This window comes from Canis lupus, chromosome 37, assembly GCF_003254725.2.
Source record: "Canis lupus dingo isolate Sandy chromosome 37, ASM325472v2, whole genome shotgun sequence".
NCBI lineage: Eukaryota > Metazoa > Chordata > Mammalia > Carnivora > Canidae > Canis > Canis lupus.
Window position 1 is genome coordinate 17,072,961 of NC_064279.1, and position 17,995 is coordinate 17,090,955.

Here is a 17,995-nt window from a genome sequence, read left to right on the forward strand (position 1 = left end):
TTGCAAAGTAAGAGAAGATTGCCAGGATGGAAGAACATGAGACAGGAAAAATGCAAGATTCAATGGAAAAGAATACTTGAATGTTTTGGCTAACTTGACTTTTCATTCAGTACTAGCCAAAAATCATTATTTATTATTTATTATTTTTGGAATGAATTAAACCAGTATCTATTATGCAATATGATAGTAAGGAGGACAGATTTTTAGGTTGAATCCTCTACTCATTGTCTAACTTTGGGTGAACACTTTCCTTTTCTGAGCCTCTGTCCTCATTTGGACATGGGAAAATAATGGCTCTCCCACATGGTTGACAGAGTAAAAGAAGGCAACCAGTACAGGATCTGACAAGGGCATGATAGCCAACAGCTTCATTGACTGGGTGCCCTTCTTGTGCCACACAAGAGATTCAAAATTAAGAACATATGGTTTCTACTTGAAAAACAAATTTGAGAGAGGGAGGGAGGGGGAGAGAGAGAGAGAGAGAGAGTTAGATTAAAGTGAGGAGAGTACTAGTAGAGGCACTTACAAAGTGTTATTTGTATAGAAAAAAGGAAAGATTAATTCAGGCTCAAGAGGGATTGAAAAAGACTTAAGGGAAATAATACTTTTTTAAAAAGCTAAGTTGACTCTTAAAAGAAAAGTAGCAATTTTCCAGCCCTTTTCACCTAGGGAGAGAGATATTGCAAGAATTGGGTATCTATTTTCTAAAGAGGACACTGAGTCCAACAAACCATTTGATTCCTTTATATTCCTCCCATGGCTTTGCCCTTGGACGCAGAGCCACCATCATGTCTCCAACAAGCCAGAAGGCTACTTTCAACTGGTGCACCCCTGATCATTTCATTAGACAGCTGTGCCTTTCCAGAGAGCCGGGCTGCAAGGATGTATAGTGTGCATGAGTGACCAGATGGATGCTGAACAAATCAGTGCCCAGGATAGCTGAATGATTTGATATGAGTGGAAAAATCCTTCTTTATAAGTGAACAGACAGATGACCCATGTATGCATTGGCCTGGCACATACCACTACTTCAACTTGTTCACTGTCATTGAAGGATAAATTTTAAAAGAACATGTAACAATAGCTCGTATACAAATATAAATGAACACACTTAAAAGATTTTATTTCACTCATTAATGAAGGAAATGGTAAGGCATTACACACACTTAAAAGAATTATGAATGCTAAAATGAATTTACAAATGGATGCAAATTGTTAATATCTACAGGGCTATAATTAGTGGCATTCCATTGGACACAACTTACATTTCTATGGGCAGGAATTATTTGCACTGCTGTGTAGGCATATTTCTAAGATGCATGCCACCCCCCACCCCCGCAAGATTACCACCTCCCTGGTGTGCATGCCTTATATAATCCTCATCCTCCGCACCCCTTCTTGAGCAAGACCTATGAAGGAATAGTTTCTCCCTCGATTAGGTTACATTATATTGGAAAGGTGATGGGGTAATCACTCCTGTGACTGGCTACATGGAGAGAGATCTTCTGCTGGCTTTGAAGAAGTAATCTGATATGTTGGGAATGTCTGTGGTTAAGACCTGAGGGACTCTGGCTAGGACCTCTCAGCAACTGAGAGAATAAATGGATTCTGGTTTAAGTCACTAAATTTGTGATAATCTGTTTCGTAGCAATAGAAAATGAACTCAATTATTATCTGTTTTCTACAAATTAACTTTTATCTCTGCAGAATTGTAAAAGAGCCTAGTCATAGATAGAAAACCCAGATGGCTGAGCTAGCAGGATTCCCACTACATTTTAGTCTTGGATAACTTTTTTTACTCTTTATTGAACCAAACCGTCCCTAAACTTTTATGTTTATCATTTCACATTGTGTTGCACTTATTTGTCTTTCCCTCCCCTCCCATCTTTCCTTCTTTCCTTCCTTCTTTCCTTCCTTCTTTCCTTCTTTCTTTCCTTCTTTCTTTCTTTCCTTCTTTCTTTCCTTCCTTCCTTCCTTCCTTCCTTCCTTCCTTCCTTCCTTCCTTCCTTCCTTCCTTCCTTTCCTGTTTTACTCTAGTTTTTGGCTCCTAGTCGCACACAATAGGACCAATAAAAGTTAGCTTGATTTTGAGAATTGTCTCGGTGGGGGTGGGGATTCATCCATTCATCTTAAAGGAGGAAATTCAACTTTCTTTTCAGAGTCATGTTAAACAAGACTTCTAAAGTTCTGTATGTGTAGTTAATGCTGTCCCCCCTTACCTAATTAGACTGAATTACGATTACATGACACTCACAGTGTCTTGCTCATATATGTAGTGATGGTAAGAGGGTAGTCACTAGTCAGGATTCAGGAGGACAGCATATCCCAAGGAGCCTCTGGAAATGAAAGGATGAGTTAGGTCAGAGAAATCCATTACCTTTTCAGAGATGCTGCCTTGAATGAAACAGACTTAAGGTAGAATTTTCAAATTAAGTAGACTATAGGTTAGTTCATGTAGGAGGTGTGAGATTAGAGCAGCATAGAGAAAGCCTATAGGCCAGCACCAGGAAAACTATGGGTGTGAGGCAGAGTAGATGGCTCAGAGCCAAAGAGGAGCAGATGGTTTGGGCACTAGTGACAGATACGAGAGGAAGAGGAGAATGAGATGGGGTAGATGTACAACTCCAAATGCCTAGATTAGACATTTCAATATGATTTTATGGGACACTCAGCTCCTGCAGGAGCCAGAAAGATGGTTATGATAGGAAAGTGGATGTGTTTGGAAGATGTGCCCTAGGAAAGTCTTAGACTATGAGAGTTCTTATAAATGTCTGGGCCCTGTTCCCTCATTTTAGAGAAAAGAAAACTGAATTATAATCACTTAGAAAGTAATGGAAAATCTGGAACATGAATCCAGTTCCGTTTGGTTTCAGTTCAGTGTGATCTCTACTCACCCACACAGCTTATTTCTAAGAAGAAAACTAAATAAGTATATAAGTAAGTACATAAATAAGGAAGGAGAGAAGAAAAGTAGCTGCAGGAAAGATCAGTAAGAAAGGGAGAGGGTTGTAATTGTTTGAGATTACTGAAGTACAAATGATGTGTAAAGAAGGGAGTATTTGAGAAATATGAAAGAGGAAGCCAGATTTGGCAATTTCTTGGATAAAAAGTACAAAAGAAACCAATGATGTGCTTGGGTCTACCAGCTGTCTATTGTGCAAATGACCACAAACATCTGTGGCTTAAAACAACACTCTTGCTATTTCAGTTTCTGTAGTCAGGAATCTGGGCATGGTTTAGCTGGATCTCCTGCTTCAGGATCTCTTATAAGGCTCAACTGAGATGGCAGTCAGGACTGCAGTTTTATCCTAAGACTGGGGAAGAATCCACTTTCAAGCTTATGAAATTGTTGACAGGATTCAGTTTCTTGCTAGCTGTTGGCCGATGCCACCTCTCCTTGCCAAATGGGCTGCTCAGTAGAGTAGCTCACAACATGGTTAGTTGCTTCATTGAACCAAACAAAGGAGAGAGTTTTCTCTCTTAGAGTAAAATAAAAGCTACAGTCTTATGAAACATAATCACAGAAGTGACATCCCATCCTTTTGGCTGTAATCGTTTGAAGCAAGTTCCAGGTCTTTGTTCACACTCAAGGGGAGAGAGGATTAACAAAAATGTAAATACGAGGTGGGGATCATTGGGGGCCATTTTAGGATCAACCAACACCTTGGAAATATGGCATTCCTCCAGATACACAAGAAAATGTATACGAAGAGGTAGTTACAGAAAAATAAAGTAAAATTGCTTAGCTTGCAAAAAGAAAAGAGCACAAAATCTAGAACTGTAGATTTTTGTAGAATATTTGACAGAGGATATTTAGAGAAAGAAAGTATTTACCACTTGCAGCTCATAAGAAAATATGAAGTGATTAATGCAGATTCAACTGTAAGAAGAAACTAGGGAGTAGTTAATTTTAAAATGAACAAAACAAGCCAAAATGTGGTCTGTGAAAGTAGACAGTTAACATGGATGGGAGTAATACTTGTTGAAGTCTCAAATCTAGACGCTAAGAGTTGAAATCTCAAGCATAGATGTTAAAATAAATTTAGGACAGAAAAAAAGGACATTTCATGGCTTCATGATGATAGTATCCTATGTCAGGAGAATGGGAATGAGATTAGAGAGATGTAAGGGATAGTAATCATGGGAAATGAGGATAAATGATTTGATTTAGTATAAAAGTGACAGGGAGAGGAGGGAGGGGAAAAAAAACTAGCAGAAGTTGGGATCCCAAGAGATGGGGAGAAGTTAGCCCCTGTTAGCTCTCCTCAGCTTCATTTTTTTCCCCCAGCAAGTTGTCCCTCCTGATGGGCACTCTCAATGGATGAATAAAAAGGCTTGGCATTCTCTTTCAGGAAACTGGCCAAATCAACCCTGGTCTTGGTGCTGGTCTTCGGAGTGCACTACATCGTGTTCCTGTGCCTGCCCCACACCTTCGTGGGGCTGGGCTGGGAGATCCGGATGCACTGTGAACTCTTCTTCAACTCCTTCCAGGTAGAGAGAGCCAGTTCGTTATGTGGTTCTTCCATTTTGCTTCTCTTCTCCCCTTGCAACTTTGCCCTCTGCCCCTGTCTCTGGCTTTCATGTACCTGTCCCCAGAGGGCCACGGGAGGGCATCATTCCCTGGAGCCCATGCTTTTCACTTCTGACCAGAGGAGGAGCTGCTTCTCACAAACAGGCCTGGGCAGCGAGACAGGCAAGCACGTTGTAGAACGTGTGCTGCATGCAGAGCAGGGGCCTCTGCATGAATGTATGGAAAGCAGACAGAAGCCAAAGGAATAAAAAAAGGTAGGGAAGGAAGGGAAAAAGGGAAAGGGAGACAACAAAGAGGAAGTAGCTTCTACACGTTTCATCACATTTGAAAAGACGATCACCATCATCCCTCACATGGCTTTCTGAGAACATCTAATTCCTCCTCCTGGCTACTTACTCGCTGTCACCCCCTGCCGCCTTAAATCTAGTCTCTGTGCAATAGTCTGAAGGATCTTTTTTTTTTTTTTTAACATTTTACTCATCCATTTATGAGAGAGAGAGAGAGAGAGAGAGGCAGACATAAGCAGAGGGAGAAGCAGGCCCCATGTAGGGAGCCTGATGTGGGACTCGATCCCAGGACTCGAGGATCACATCTTGGGCTGAAGGCAGATGCTTAACTGCTGAACCACCCAGGCATCCCTCTGAAAGGTCTTTTTTTTTTTTTTTTTTTTTTTTATTATTTTTCTTTCCTCTGAAAGGTCTTAAAAATAAATCTGATCACCTCATTTATCTACCAGAAGTACCCAGAGGTTTCCCATTGCACTCAGAATAAAGCCCAAACACGATTTGCTGGTGTGCACAGCCCTGCATGGCAGGGATCCTGGTGTTACATCACGCTTCTGGTCACCCACTAAGTTTGAGTCACACTAGTGCTTCCACACTTTGTTCCTCGAGCTCATTCCTGTCTCAGGGCCTTGCTCCCTTTGTGTGGAAAGCTCTCCCCGCTAATATTCACAAGGCCTGGCTTCTTGTCACTCAAACCAGCTTAAACGCCGTCTCTTCAAAGCAGTCTTCATTGGGCTTCCCATTCAATCTACTCCATTCTTCTCTTTCACACCACTTGTTTTGCCTGGAGAGCCCTTATTATCTCACATTTTTCTAGTGTGGCTAGTTTTATATTTTACCCATTATCTGTATTTCCTTCTAGAATGTAGCTCTAAGGGAACAGGGACCTAGTCTGTCTTGATTGAATTGTTTATCCCTGGCATGCTGAGCAGTTTGCCCTGTATAAGCCCAATAAATATTTTTGAATGAGTGAGACAAAAAGTTTCTTTGTCCTTTTACCATATATTAGCATCTGTCTATAGTTTCCAGCACTCACAGTATATAAGTATCTTTTACCAACCAGGGGATATTCTGTGATCCTTGAGTGACAACATGAATGAAGCTAATATAATAGAAATCAGTTATTTCTGTGTGTCTTGGAGTGTTTTATTCAGTTACTTGTTTGGTTACGCTGACACCAAGGAAGGATCTCAGACAAATGTAATATAAACTTAAAGATCTGGAGACACCAGAAGAGAATAGTTCATATATTTTTCTGAAGGAATCATAACACAATCCAGTTTTTCAATGTACTTATCGAGACACAAGACATCTCGGTTGCTGTGATCTTCATGAGTTGTCCACATGCTAACCTTCTTTCTTATTCTCCAGGGCTTTTTCGTGTCTATCATCTACTGCTACTGCAATGGGGAGGTAGGTTTGAAGAACCCCTGAACATCCCACAGGGCCAGCTCCAAGTAAGCTTGGTAAATGGCCATTACAGTGTGACCGGAATCTCTTTAGGATCCCCCGGAGTTACAGGAAACAGTGAGCAGGGAGAAAGGAGATATTTCGAGAAAGCAAGAATTAATGTAAATAAGCTAGAGTCTTTCTCTTCTGGCACTTTTCAATGTTAATTCAGTTGGAAACTCTGATAGCAAAGAGCCACCTTGTTGGAATGTAAATCGATACTTGGAAGGACAGTGCATTTCAGATTCCAGTTAATACTTATACTCAATGTCATGTTCTATAAGAAACTAAAAAATAAGTGTTCTTGGGACAAGTCCATGAGAATATTTCGATATTTTTAGAATTACTTCATGGTGATGCTTTCCGTTCATGTAGGGGTTAGCTGGAGACAAGCAGCCCTACTGTTCTTTTAGGCGACATCAACTTACCAAGTGCCACCGTTTCCCACGGAACTTCCAAATAAGCTCCCTTTTGGTAAATGGCAATAGCAGTAGAATTGAATCTTCAACCACAGGTTGGAAGCAGGAGCCTCTCTCCATTAAGAATGCATTTGCAGGGATGGCTTTTCCCATTTTTTCCTCCTTCGGGATGCCCATGCAAAGTGCTAGTGTTACATTTTAGGTTGAGTACCTTCCATGCCATCCCTGGCACTATTTATCTCTCCTTCTTTCCAATCCAGAATCTTCCTTCTCCCATAAGTTGGATCAATTTCTTTCTCTTTCTTTCTTTTCCTTCTTTCTTTTCTTTTCTTTCTTTCTTTCTTTCTTTCTTTCTTTCTTTCTTTCTTTCTTTTCCTTTTTCTTTTTCTTTTTCTTTCTTTCTTTCCCTTCCTTCCTTCCTTCCTTCCTTCCTTCCTTCCTTCCTTCCTTCCTTCCTTCCCTTTCCTTTCCTTTCCTTTCTTTCCTTTCTTTCCTTCTTCTTTCCCCTCCCTCCCTCCCTCCCTCCCTTCCTTCCTCTCCTTCCTTGGTTTATTTGAGAGAGAGAGATTGCAAGCAGGGGTGGGGGGAGGTGGGAGGAGAGGGAGAAAAATTCCCAAACCGACTCCCTATGAGAGGGGAGCCTACCTGGGGCTCCATCCTGGTCCTGGGATAGTGACCTGAGCTGATGCCAAGAGTCCGCCCCTTAACCGCCTGAGCCACCCAGGCGCCGCAAGCCAGCTGTTTCCACGGGCAGCACTTCAACTTCTGTGCAAACACTAGTCTTGGCTTAGGTCCCTTCACCTCTCGCCGCCTCCCGTTATTCGTCTCCGCTAGCCCACCTAGCTCCAAGGTGTCTTGAGGCTGGGAGAGACTATGTACATCGAGTCCCTGGCGCGGCGGACACTCAGGGATCAAGGTCACGGAAGGGCCAACGTCGGTGTAACAAGGCTGCGGGGTCTCGCCCACGGCGCCTGACGCTCCGTGTTTCCCGCCACCTAGGTTCAGTCTGAGGTGAAGAAGTTGTGGAGTCGGTGGCATCTCTCCATCGACTGGAAGAGGACGCCCCCGTGCGGCGGCCACAGGTACGGCTCCGTGCTCACCACGCTGACCCACAGCACCAGCAGCCAGTCGCAGGCCGCCGCCAGCACCCGTATGGTGCTCCTGTCGGGCAAGACGCCCAGGCCCGCCGGCCGCCAGCCCGACACCCACGTGACTCTACCCGGCTACGTGTGGAGTCACTCGGAGCACGACGGCCCGCCACACTCGATCCACGAGGAGCCCACGGCAGGGAACGCCAGGCTGGGTGACGAGATGCCCGCCGCCGAGTCTCCCGGGCCGGTGGCCTTGAACCCGGAACCGGAAGGAAGCCGCGGAGAGATGGAGGACGTCCTCTGAGGCGACATCGGGGACTTCCGCTTCCGAGGGCGGGTCCTTCCGGTTGGGTCTGCGGAGTTTCCCTGGCGTTTCTCTGCTTGAGCCAGAACTGAAAATGCAGTGTTCAACACGTTCCTTCACCGAAGTTTTCAGGAGGCGACGACTGGATCCTGTAGATACTCAAGACCCAAAAGGAGACGTGTCAGGGGAGTAGTCAGTTACCTTACTCTGGCATCGGCTTCTCTTCTAAATGGTTGTGTGGTACTTGCTCTGTGGTGATTCTTTTTTTTTTTTTTTTTTTTTTTTCTGCTTCTTTTGAGTAGAAGATGTTTCAATGGCTTGGCTCTAGCTTTCTGTCCGAGATACCACTCTAAGTATGATGGCGGGCACTCCCTGTGTGTTATTTCCCTTTGAAGAAATTAGCATTCTCTTTTTCTCTCATTTTAATGTACTTTGACCATTGCGTTCCTTTTGCCTGTGCGTAGGAGCAATTCGGGTCTGAAAACATACCTTGGACGATGAAAGAGCTAAGCACCAGTAACATGCTAGAAAAAAAGTGGCTGGACTTTGATAAGATAATTAATTTGTGAAATAGTTGTTTCTTTCCAGGAACAGGGAAAATTACTCAAAAGGAATGTTGCACATGTTCCTTCTTTTGAATGTCTCCTCTGTGACCAGCCAAATCTCAGGTCTTCACTTCTGTGCAAACCTTGGCATGCCACCCGGTTTTCTCAGTCCCCGAGCTTGTGTGTGCAAACTGCTTCTGTTTGTGATCCTCTGCGTGGATAGCAAGGCACGCTGCATTTGTGCCTTTTTCTTCTTTGTTCTATTACTGTATTCCAGACGGCATGTGGAAAAAATTAAAAGTTTGTTTTAAAAATACCTTTTGGGTCACTTTTAAAGATTTTCTCTCAGCATCTAATAACTTTGTTTTTGAGAACCAACCAAATGTTTCTTCTTCAAACTTGCAGAGATCAGCATGTAGCTCCAGCACTTTCCCGAACTTGAAACTTCAGTATGTTGCAGTAACGAAGCATTTATTGAGTGTATGTCAGGTACCCACCATCCTGCTGTTTTTTTTTTTTTTAATAGACTACATTTTTAAAAAAATTTTTTATTTATTTATGATAGTCACACAGAAGAGAGAGAGAGAGAGGCAGAGACACAGGCAGAGGGAGAAGCAGGCTCCATGCACCGGGAGCCCGATGTGGGATTCGATCCCGGGTCTCCAGGATCGCGCCCTGGGCCAAAGGCAGGCGCCAAACCGCTGCGCCACCCAGGGATCCCCCTGCTGTTTTTTTTTTAGATATATAAGCATTAACTTATTTAATTCTCACTACAAACTTATGGTTCAGTTTTATCACTGTCACCCCATTTGTTTTTACAGAGGGCTCTGTAAAACTCTCGTGTCTCATAGAGGTGGAGTAACTTGCCCATAGACACAGCTACACATTGACAGAAGGTGGTTTCAGACACAGATCTACTGACTTCAAGTCCTGTGTTCTTAACCATTGTGCTCCAGTGTCTGCAATATATATGTTGCCCATTAACCAATCAAAGCATTCAATTTCTCCTCGGTTGAGAGTGCTTTAAGAACTCTTATGTTTTAGCTTCTGACCTTCATGAAATTTCCACTGTAGTGAGGTAGACAAATATATGTAGGAAAGGAAAATATTACAGAGCAATGTGTTTCTAAGTGAAACAACACGTCAAACTAATCTGTCTCATTTTGCTGAATGACTTCCCCAACATGCAATTGGAGTCATGATGAATAAGGTGCCCTGATGTCTACACACCTTCTTGAAAAATACTATACTTTCCTTCTATACTCATTTTTACCACCCTCTTCTGTACTACACAGAGGTAATTTCCTCCGCATCCTGTTTATGAAGATCCATTGTGAATATTTAATTCATCTGATTCTATGCCTTATTGTCACACTTCACACTGTCTCCTTTTCAGGGGAGAGCCATCATGGGCTGAAAGATTAAGTTTAGTTCGATAGCTAATTTTCTGCTAAAGACTTTTCTAAAGTCTTTATAAAATTGCTTAGCTTCCTTCGTAGTTCAAGTTTTCCATCTCTAAGATGAAGATATTATCTACCTTAGAGAAATGTTCTGATAATAAGAGAAATCACATACTGAAAGCACTTTTTTAAAAAAAAAATTTTATTTATTTATTTATGATAGTCACACACACAGAGAGAGAGAGAGAGGCAGAGACACAGGCAGAGGGAGAAGCAGGCTCCATGCACCGGGAGCCCGACGTGGGATTCGATCCCGGGTCTCCAGGATCGCGCCCTGGGCCAAAGGCAGGCGCTAAACCGCTGCGCCACCCAGGGATCCCTACTGAAAGCACTTTGTAACATAAAAATTTACAAATACTTGGTTTAGGTTGTTATATTACAGTTTCAAGTTAAGATCTGGCTTTGCCCCTTACATTATAAAAGATCTTATTGGTCAGTGCAACATAATGATTGTTAGAATATCTATCTATATATCTTGATAATACGGAAAATATTAAGGTTTCTTACTTTAAAATTTTTTTAAAAAGATTTTATTTATTTATTCATGAGAGACACACAGAGAGAGGCAGAGACATAGAGAGAGAAGCAAGCTCCACACTCAGCGTAGAGCCCAATGTGGGCTCAATCTCATGACCCCAACATCATGACCTGAATCGAAATCAAGAGTCAGATGCCCAACTGACTGAGCCACCCACACGCCCTAAGGGTTCTTACTTTCTATGCTAACCCTACATTTTATAGGTCGCTACTTCTTTATGCTAACAAGTATGAGTATAATCCTCAGAGTAACCAAAATTTTCTTTAAAGTTAAGTTATTCATTAAACATTTACTTAAAGCCTATTATGTGACAGATACTATGCTATGTGTGTCATAACAAAACATGAGGCATAATTGATTCCCTGTAAGGAACAAAGAACCCCTTAGGCGCATGCTAAGGTTCTTTACCTCATCTGTGTACACACATTTTTCTTCTAGGTTTTGATGTTTGCATTCAATTAGACAAGTTATACCACTGTTGATTTTTTTTATCATTAAACTTTTGTTTTAATGGGTCTCAAAATTCTGCGACAGCTTTTGGTCAAGTTGTTTCCATTAAAAAAGCACTGATTTTAAAAACTAGTAACTTAAAACTGCCACACACACACACACACACACGCAAAACAAATGGTCCACAAAACATTCTTTCCTTCTGAAGGTTTTACGATTCATTGTTATCATTAACCAGTCTTTTACTATTAAACTTAAATGGCCAATTGACACAAACAGTTCTGAGACAATTCCTTCATCACTGATAAAGACTGGGGTGGCAGGTATTGGGGATAATATTCATTTAGCTTTCTGAGCTTTCTGGGCAGCCTTGGTGACCTTGCCAGCTCTAGCTGCTTTCTTGTCCACTGCTGTGATGATGCTCACAGCAACCATCTGTCTCATGTCATGAACAGCAAAACGTCCTAGAGGAGGATAGTCAGAGAGGCTCTCAACACACATAGGCTTGCCAGGAACCATATCAAGACTGGCAGCATCACCAGATTTCAAGAACTTGGGTCCATCTTCCAGCTTTTTTCCAGAATGATGATCTTCTCCTTCAGCTCACCAAACTTTCAAGCAATGTGAGCTGTGTGATAATCCAGCACAAGTGTATATCCAGCACTGATTTAGCCTGGATGGTTCAGGATAATCATCTGAGCCATGCAGCCAGCTGCTTCCATCAGTGGGTCATTTTCGCTGTCACCAACCACATTGTCATGACAAACATCTTTGACAGCTACATTTTTGACATGAAAGCCCACATTGTCCCTAGGAAGACCCTCACTCAAAGCTTCATGGTGCATTTCAATAGACTTTACTCCAGTTGTAACATTGACCGGAGCAAAGGTGACCACCATGCTAGGCTTAAGAACACCAATCTCCACTTGGCCCACAGGGACAATATCAATGCCATCATTTTTGTAGACATCCTGGGGAGGCAGACACAAGGGCTTATCAGTTGGACGAGTTGGTGGCAGAATACAATCCAGAGCTTCAAGCAGTGTGGTTCCACTGGCATTCCCATCTTCATGAGTGACTTTCCATTCCTTGAATCAAGGCATGTTAGCCCTTGGCTTTAGCATGTTGTCACCATTCCAACCAGAAATTGGCACAAATCTACTGTGTCAGAGTTGTAGCCAATTTTCTTATTGTAGGTGCTGACTTCTTTAACGATTTCCCTGTATATCTTCTGGCTATACAGTGGCTCAGTGGAATCCATTTTGTTAACACCAACAATTAGTTGTTTTACACCCAGTGTGTAAGCCAGAAGAGCATGCTCATGGGTCTGCCCATTCTTGGAGATACCTGCTTCAAATTCACCAACACCAGCAGCAACAATCAGGACCACACAGTCAGCCTCAGATGTGCCTGGAACCATGTTTTTGATGAAGTCTCTGTGTCCTGAGGCATCAACAATGGTCACATAATACTTGCTGGTCTTGAATTTCCGCAGGGAGATATCAATGGTGGTACCAAGTTCACATTCAGCTTTCAGTTTACCCAATACCCAGGCATACTTGAAGGAGCCCTCTCCCATCTCAGAACCTCCTTCTCAAATTTTTCGATAGTTCTTTTGTTGGTCTCACCGTATTTGTAGATCATATGACTAGTAGTGGTAGACTTGCCCAAATCTATGTGTCCAATGGCAATGATGTTGATGTGAGTCTTTTCCTTTCCTATTTTGATTTAGGTTTAGCAGTGGTTTTCACACTTGTGTTCTGATGGTAAAGCTGTTGCAAAAAAAGAAGCACCGCTCTTGATTTTATCAAGTAAAATACAGGTAGTTGTTAAGGATTGGCTGATCTCGATTCAGAGGTGCAAACTACTGGCTGATTAGCTAAATTTGGTCCATGGCTGCGTTTTATTTCTGTCAAGGGATTGGGATATATTGTTAAGTTGTCAGCCTTGAAAACATGAATGCTTCCACATAAAAATTATATTTTCTGAATTATAAAAATGTCAGACAATTTTATGAACCAACAATCAGCTGTTAGAGCTGAGGTGGCTGACCTCTTCAGATGGAATAACAAAGACAGTAGTACACTCAGTGCCCACCTGGCCTCATCCACTTATTTCTGTTACCTGCCTGTGCTCCAGACCCCTTTAACCTACATCTCTTGACCCAGACAATGTACTTACATAAAACTTTGAGAACAGTTTTCTAAACTGTTCTCAGGGAGTGACATTCTATATAGCTTTAATGTTTCTAATGTTGTTAAGCAACCAAATATTTAAAAAAAAATTTTTTTTTTGCAACCAAGTCTTTTTATGTGTGGTGTTATTTAGGCTTGAAATCACAATTATTCTTTGGATGAGCCTATTAAGAGAAAAATTTATCCCATAGTTTCTGTGCTTTCAGATCCCAACCACACTATACTTAGTAATGACTTTCTAAGTCATTACTCTGACTTACTGAAAACAGAACAGATATTTTTCTCTTTGGAAATACAGCAAGTTCTAGATGCAAAAAGGAGTAAATAATATGATGGGTTACAAGGGTGTATGAAGACAGCCATATATGACTTGTTGACATGGAATTAAATTTGGATACCCTATTTTTCCTGTAGCCAAAGGAACCTGACATCAGAGAAAATAAAATTCCACTGCCTTGTGTAAACAGGAATGATTTTGGTCATGTAACTCTTACTGTCAGAGCATTGTCTCTTGCTGCTCTTGAGTCAAATGAAGTCAAATGAAACACCTTTGCCAAAGTTGCTGAGAGAACTCCACTGTTTTTGAATCATTGCAAGAAAATGAATAAGGTATGCGTGAGCTGCAGTGTATTATTTACAGCGAGAGATTAATGGTATATAATTCAGAGGTGATCTTCCTTGGAGATTATGGTAGACAGAATAATGCCCACTTTTCTCTTCTCAAAGATATTTCCCACTAATTCCCAGAACCTGTGACTATGTGGGGTTACTTGGCAAAGATGAATTACATTGTACCTGGAATTAAGTATTGCTAATCAGTTGACTTTAAGATTTTATTTTTTTATTTATTAGACACACACACACACACACACACACACACACACAGAGGCAGACATAGGGAGAGGGAGGAGCAAGCTCCCCACAGGGAACCTGTGGGACTCGATTCCCAAACTGGGATCATACCATGAGCCAAAGGCAGACATTCAACCACTGAGCCACCCAGGTGTCCTAATCAGTTGACTTTAAAATCAATGGATTATCCAGGTAGGCCCTGTGTAGTCACAAAGGTCTATAAAAGTGGAAGAGAGAGGCAGAAGAGGAAGTCAGAGTGGTGTAATGTGAGAAGGAATGCCTCTTATTCCTGGTTATGAAGATGGAAGAAGGGGCTATAACCTGTTAGGCAACTAGAGAAGGCAAAGAAACAGATTCTTCCCTAGAACCCACAGAAAGAGTACAGTCCTATTGACATCTTGATTTTAGCCCAGTGAGCCCCTTGTTGGATTTCTGACAGAACTGTAAAATAATCATTTTGTGTGCTCTTTAAAAAAGATTTATTTATTTATTTCAGGGAGAGTGAGAGTATGAATGGGAGGGGCAGAAAGAATCCCAAGCAGACTCTGCTCAAGACCCAAGATCTCAAGACCCTGAGATCATGATCTGAGCTGAAACCAAGAGTAGGATGCTTAACCAACTGCACTACCCAGACGCCTCTCAATTAGTGTTGTTTTAAGCCATTAAGTTTGTGGCAATACGTTATGGTACCCATAGAAACCTATTATAGATATTTATATAGATGATCCACATCGAAAGAATTATAATGACAAATTAGAATTATACTGAATAGTTTCTGCTTGTCTACTTGCTTCATGAAGATCAATTATTTCACTAGTGTTCATGGTATTTTATGTGATGCAAATACTATAGAGAGGAAAAGTTGCCTAACTCACATTTTTTTTTGTGATTCATTTTAGAAACAAAACTTTTCATCAGTAAAAGACATTCTCATCTTTTCTAAAGAGTTATTAAGTAGCTGGTTTTATGAGTTGGATTTCAATCTTTGTCTCTTTTTAGGCCTGCTCTGCCTATGTCCTCTACCCTCAGCCCCTCTCTGTGATTCAATAGGGATTCAGTTGTTCAGTAAAGCTCTTGCCTGCTCATCCGGGGAAGTTGTAGGCTGATAAGATGGCTCACTCCATGGGTAGTGTAGGAATAACATAGGAACTGAGCTCAGACTTTTTTGCCTATTTTATCATATAATCTTCATAACACACTGTGTGGTTATTACCATTTCAAAAAATGTAGAGATAATCAGAAATTAGATCATTTGCTCCAGATCGAAGAGACTGACTCCGGATTTGAACTCAGTTCAGTTTGACTGTTCTCTCAAGCATATGGGCCGTTTTCCTTTCTTTATCAAGAAACTAATAGTATGCCAAGTCAACCGGGGAATAAATAAGAATTTAACTATTGTGATGGTAAATTACCAACAATTATGGGAATGTAAAAACAGTAATAACATGATTATTGTTTTGGGTAAAAGCATTTTTATATCTCAGTATTTTAGGACTATCAGAATAAAAAATAACTTTTTAATCTTAGCTCTTCTTTTAATTCTAGACAGAAACTCTAACTAGAGGTATAGAGATCTAAATCTTTCTTAAGCTGCCTCATGAGACCATGGAAAATTTGCCCACGTATTGTTGCAAAGATGACTTTGAGCACTTTGTCTTCATATTACTCATCTTTATGGCATTTAAAGAGTTTTTATGTGGGCTTCCACTTACTATTATAAAAACCACGGAGAGCAATGGAAGTATCTATAAATGGTGCAGAAGCCAGGCAAAATGGTAAACATCCTTTTCTCTCACTGACTCTTAGTTTCATGTTGTTAGCACTTAAACTCAGCTCCTACTTAGATCCCTAATCTCTTCCAACACCACATTTCATTTTGGGAACTTATGGGCTCTTTTGATTCATGTTTTAATATACTTATATACTATGAGTTTGTCTAACATTTTTTTTCACATCTCTAGGACATATAGCAAATTCCTGCTGACCAAAGAAATTTCCGAAGTCTGCTACCCTTGACCTCCCCAGAGCATGTCAACAGAGATCTGTCTCTGTCCTGCATCCTCACCCCTGAGTCTTGTGAATGCTATCTTTATTCTAGTTGAGTTTCTGTTCCATTGAAGAGAGTTGGAAAGGAGCTCAACTCTTGTAGTTTTATTGTATTAGCTGGAACATCATCAAGTATACTATAGATATTCTTTTGGGTGCTTCCTTTTTTGATAATTTCCCTTTTGTGACGGTATCAATTTCTATAATGTAATCTAGATCACATATTCCCTTTTGAAATGAAGAAGTCAAAGACAGGCAGCCCTGGTGGCGCAGCAATTTAGTGCTGCCTTTGGCCTAGGGTGTGATCCTGGAGACCTGGGATCAAGTCCCACGTTGGGCTCCCTGCATGGAGCCTGCTTCTCCCTCTGCCTGTGTCTCTGTCTCTCTCTCTGTCATAAATAAATAAAAAATCTTAAAAAAAAATAAGTCAAAAGACTTCCATTTTTTCCTTTTGTCATAATTCTCATACATTTAATGATTCACTGATTAAAGTTGGCATTAAGTTATGTGTAGAACTTCTTTGTAGAGTTTTAGGCTGTGCTGTTACAGCCTTGGAAATTTCCACCTGAGTAACAGTGAAATGTAGCTCTTTGATTTAGCCAACATCTATTGAGCTGTGATTGAAAGCCATATATTTAAGATAGGGAAATCATGGACTATCTCTACTCTCAAAAAGCTCACAGTCAAATATAAAGACTATTACGAGAGGGGAGAATTAGTTGTGAGGCCACAGAAAGAAGGCACTTAGTTCAGACATGGAGTAAGAAGCAGGCTTCCTGGGGCAGTAAAGCAGGATCTAAAGAATAGAAGGGGATGCCTGGGTGGCTCAGAGGTTAAGCGTCTGCCTTTGGCTCAGGGTGTTATCCCAGGGTCCTGGGATCGAGTCCCACACTGGACTCCCAACAGGGAGCCTGTTTCTCCCTCTGCCTGTGTCTCTGCCTTTCTCTCCGTGTCTCTCATAAATAAGTAAAATCTTTAAAGAAGAGAGAAGTTCTGATAACTTCTCTTGGGAGGAAGGTGTTCTAGGCAGTTGAAACTGCAAGTGGAAAGCTATAAAAATATGGAAAAATGCAATACTTCAGGGAACTGCCAGGGTTTCATGATGAAGTGTGAGCTGGGATGGAGGAGATGTCAGAGATGTGGCTGCAGAGGGAGGCAGGGAAGATATGAGGAAAGGCTTCTATCCCTTGGTATAATCTAAAAGGGGGAAGAATCCCTGATAGAGGTAAGTAGGAAAGGAGCAGTTATATATTTCTAAGATAACTCTCAAGCTGTGTGAAGAGGAGCTAGAAAAGGATAAATAGGCACAAAAGACAGGAGGTGAGTGCAATGATGTAGGTGACATATGTGAGTCTGAACTATGACAAGGTCAGCAGAAATGGGAGGGAGAAGGTACTTAAGAGGTAGAAGACAGGGGAGCCTGGGTGGCTCAGTCCATTAAGTGTCTGCCTTCTGCTCAGGTCATGATCCTAGGGTCCTGGGAGTGAGCCCCATGTTCAGCTCTCTGCTCAATGGGGAGCGTGCTTTTTCCTCTCCCTCTGCCTGCTGCTCTACTTGTGCTCTCTTTGTTAAATAAATAAATAAATAACTCAAAAAAAAAAAAAAAAAGAGGTAGAAGGCAGGCAGAGGTACTAAAGAGCAAAACTGGTAATTCCAGGGTTGAATGTGCTGAATTCAAGAGCTCTGTAAGTCAAGGTGGCCTGAGGATGGAAGCAAGAGGAGAAGTCAGAGGAAATTCCTCTAATGCTGAGACATTACTCTCAGTCACCCCTTCAGCAACTGCCAACCACAAAAGTCTACCTTCCTACCCACTAAGCAAGTATTTTCCAGA

The 17,995-nt window shown here is 41.5% G+C and overlaps 1 protein-coding gene and 1 pseudogene across 3 annotated transcripts in view; one reads left to right on the forward strand and one right to left on the reverse strand.

Moving 5' to 3' along the window:
- PTH2R (parathyroid hormone 2 receptor) overlaps positions 1–17,995 on the forward strand; it is a 143,999-nt gene that overhangs the window by 68,720 nt on the left and 57,284 nt on the right. For 2 of the 3 annotated variants that reach the window (XM_049106577.1, XM_049106579.1), the window contains exons 11-13: positions 4,353–4,491; positions 6,187–6,228; positions 7,683–9,112. In XM_049106577.1, the coding sequence (XP_048962534.1) occupies positions 4,353–4,491; positions 6,187–6,228; positions 7,683–8,078 (577 nt within the window). In that variant the 3' untranslated portion in view covers positions 8,079–9,112. The remainder of the gene's footprint in view (positions 1–4,352; positions 4,492–6,186; positions 6,229–7,682; positions 9,113–17,995) is intronic. The other variant, XM_049106578.1, reaches the window with a different exon arrangement.
- LOC112656795 (elongation factor 1-alpha 1-like) overlaps positions 10,829–17,995 on the reverse strand; it is a 72,384-nt pseudogene continuing 65,217 nt past the window's right edge.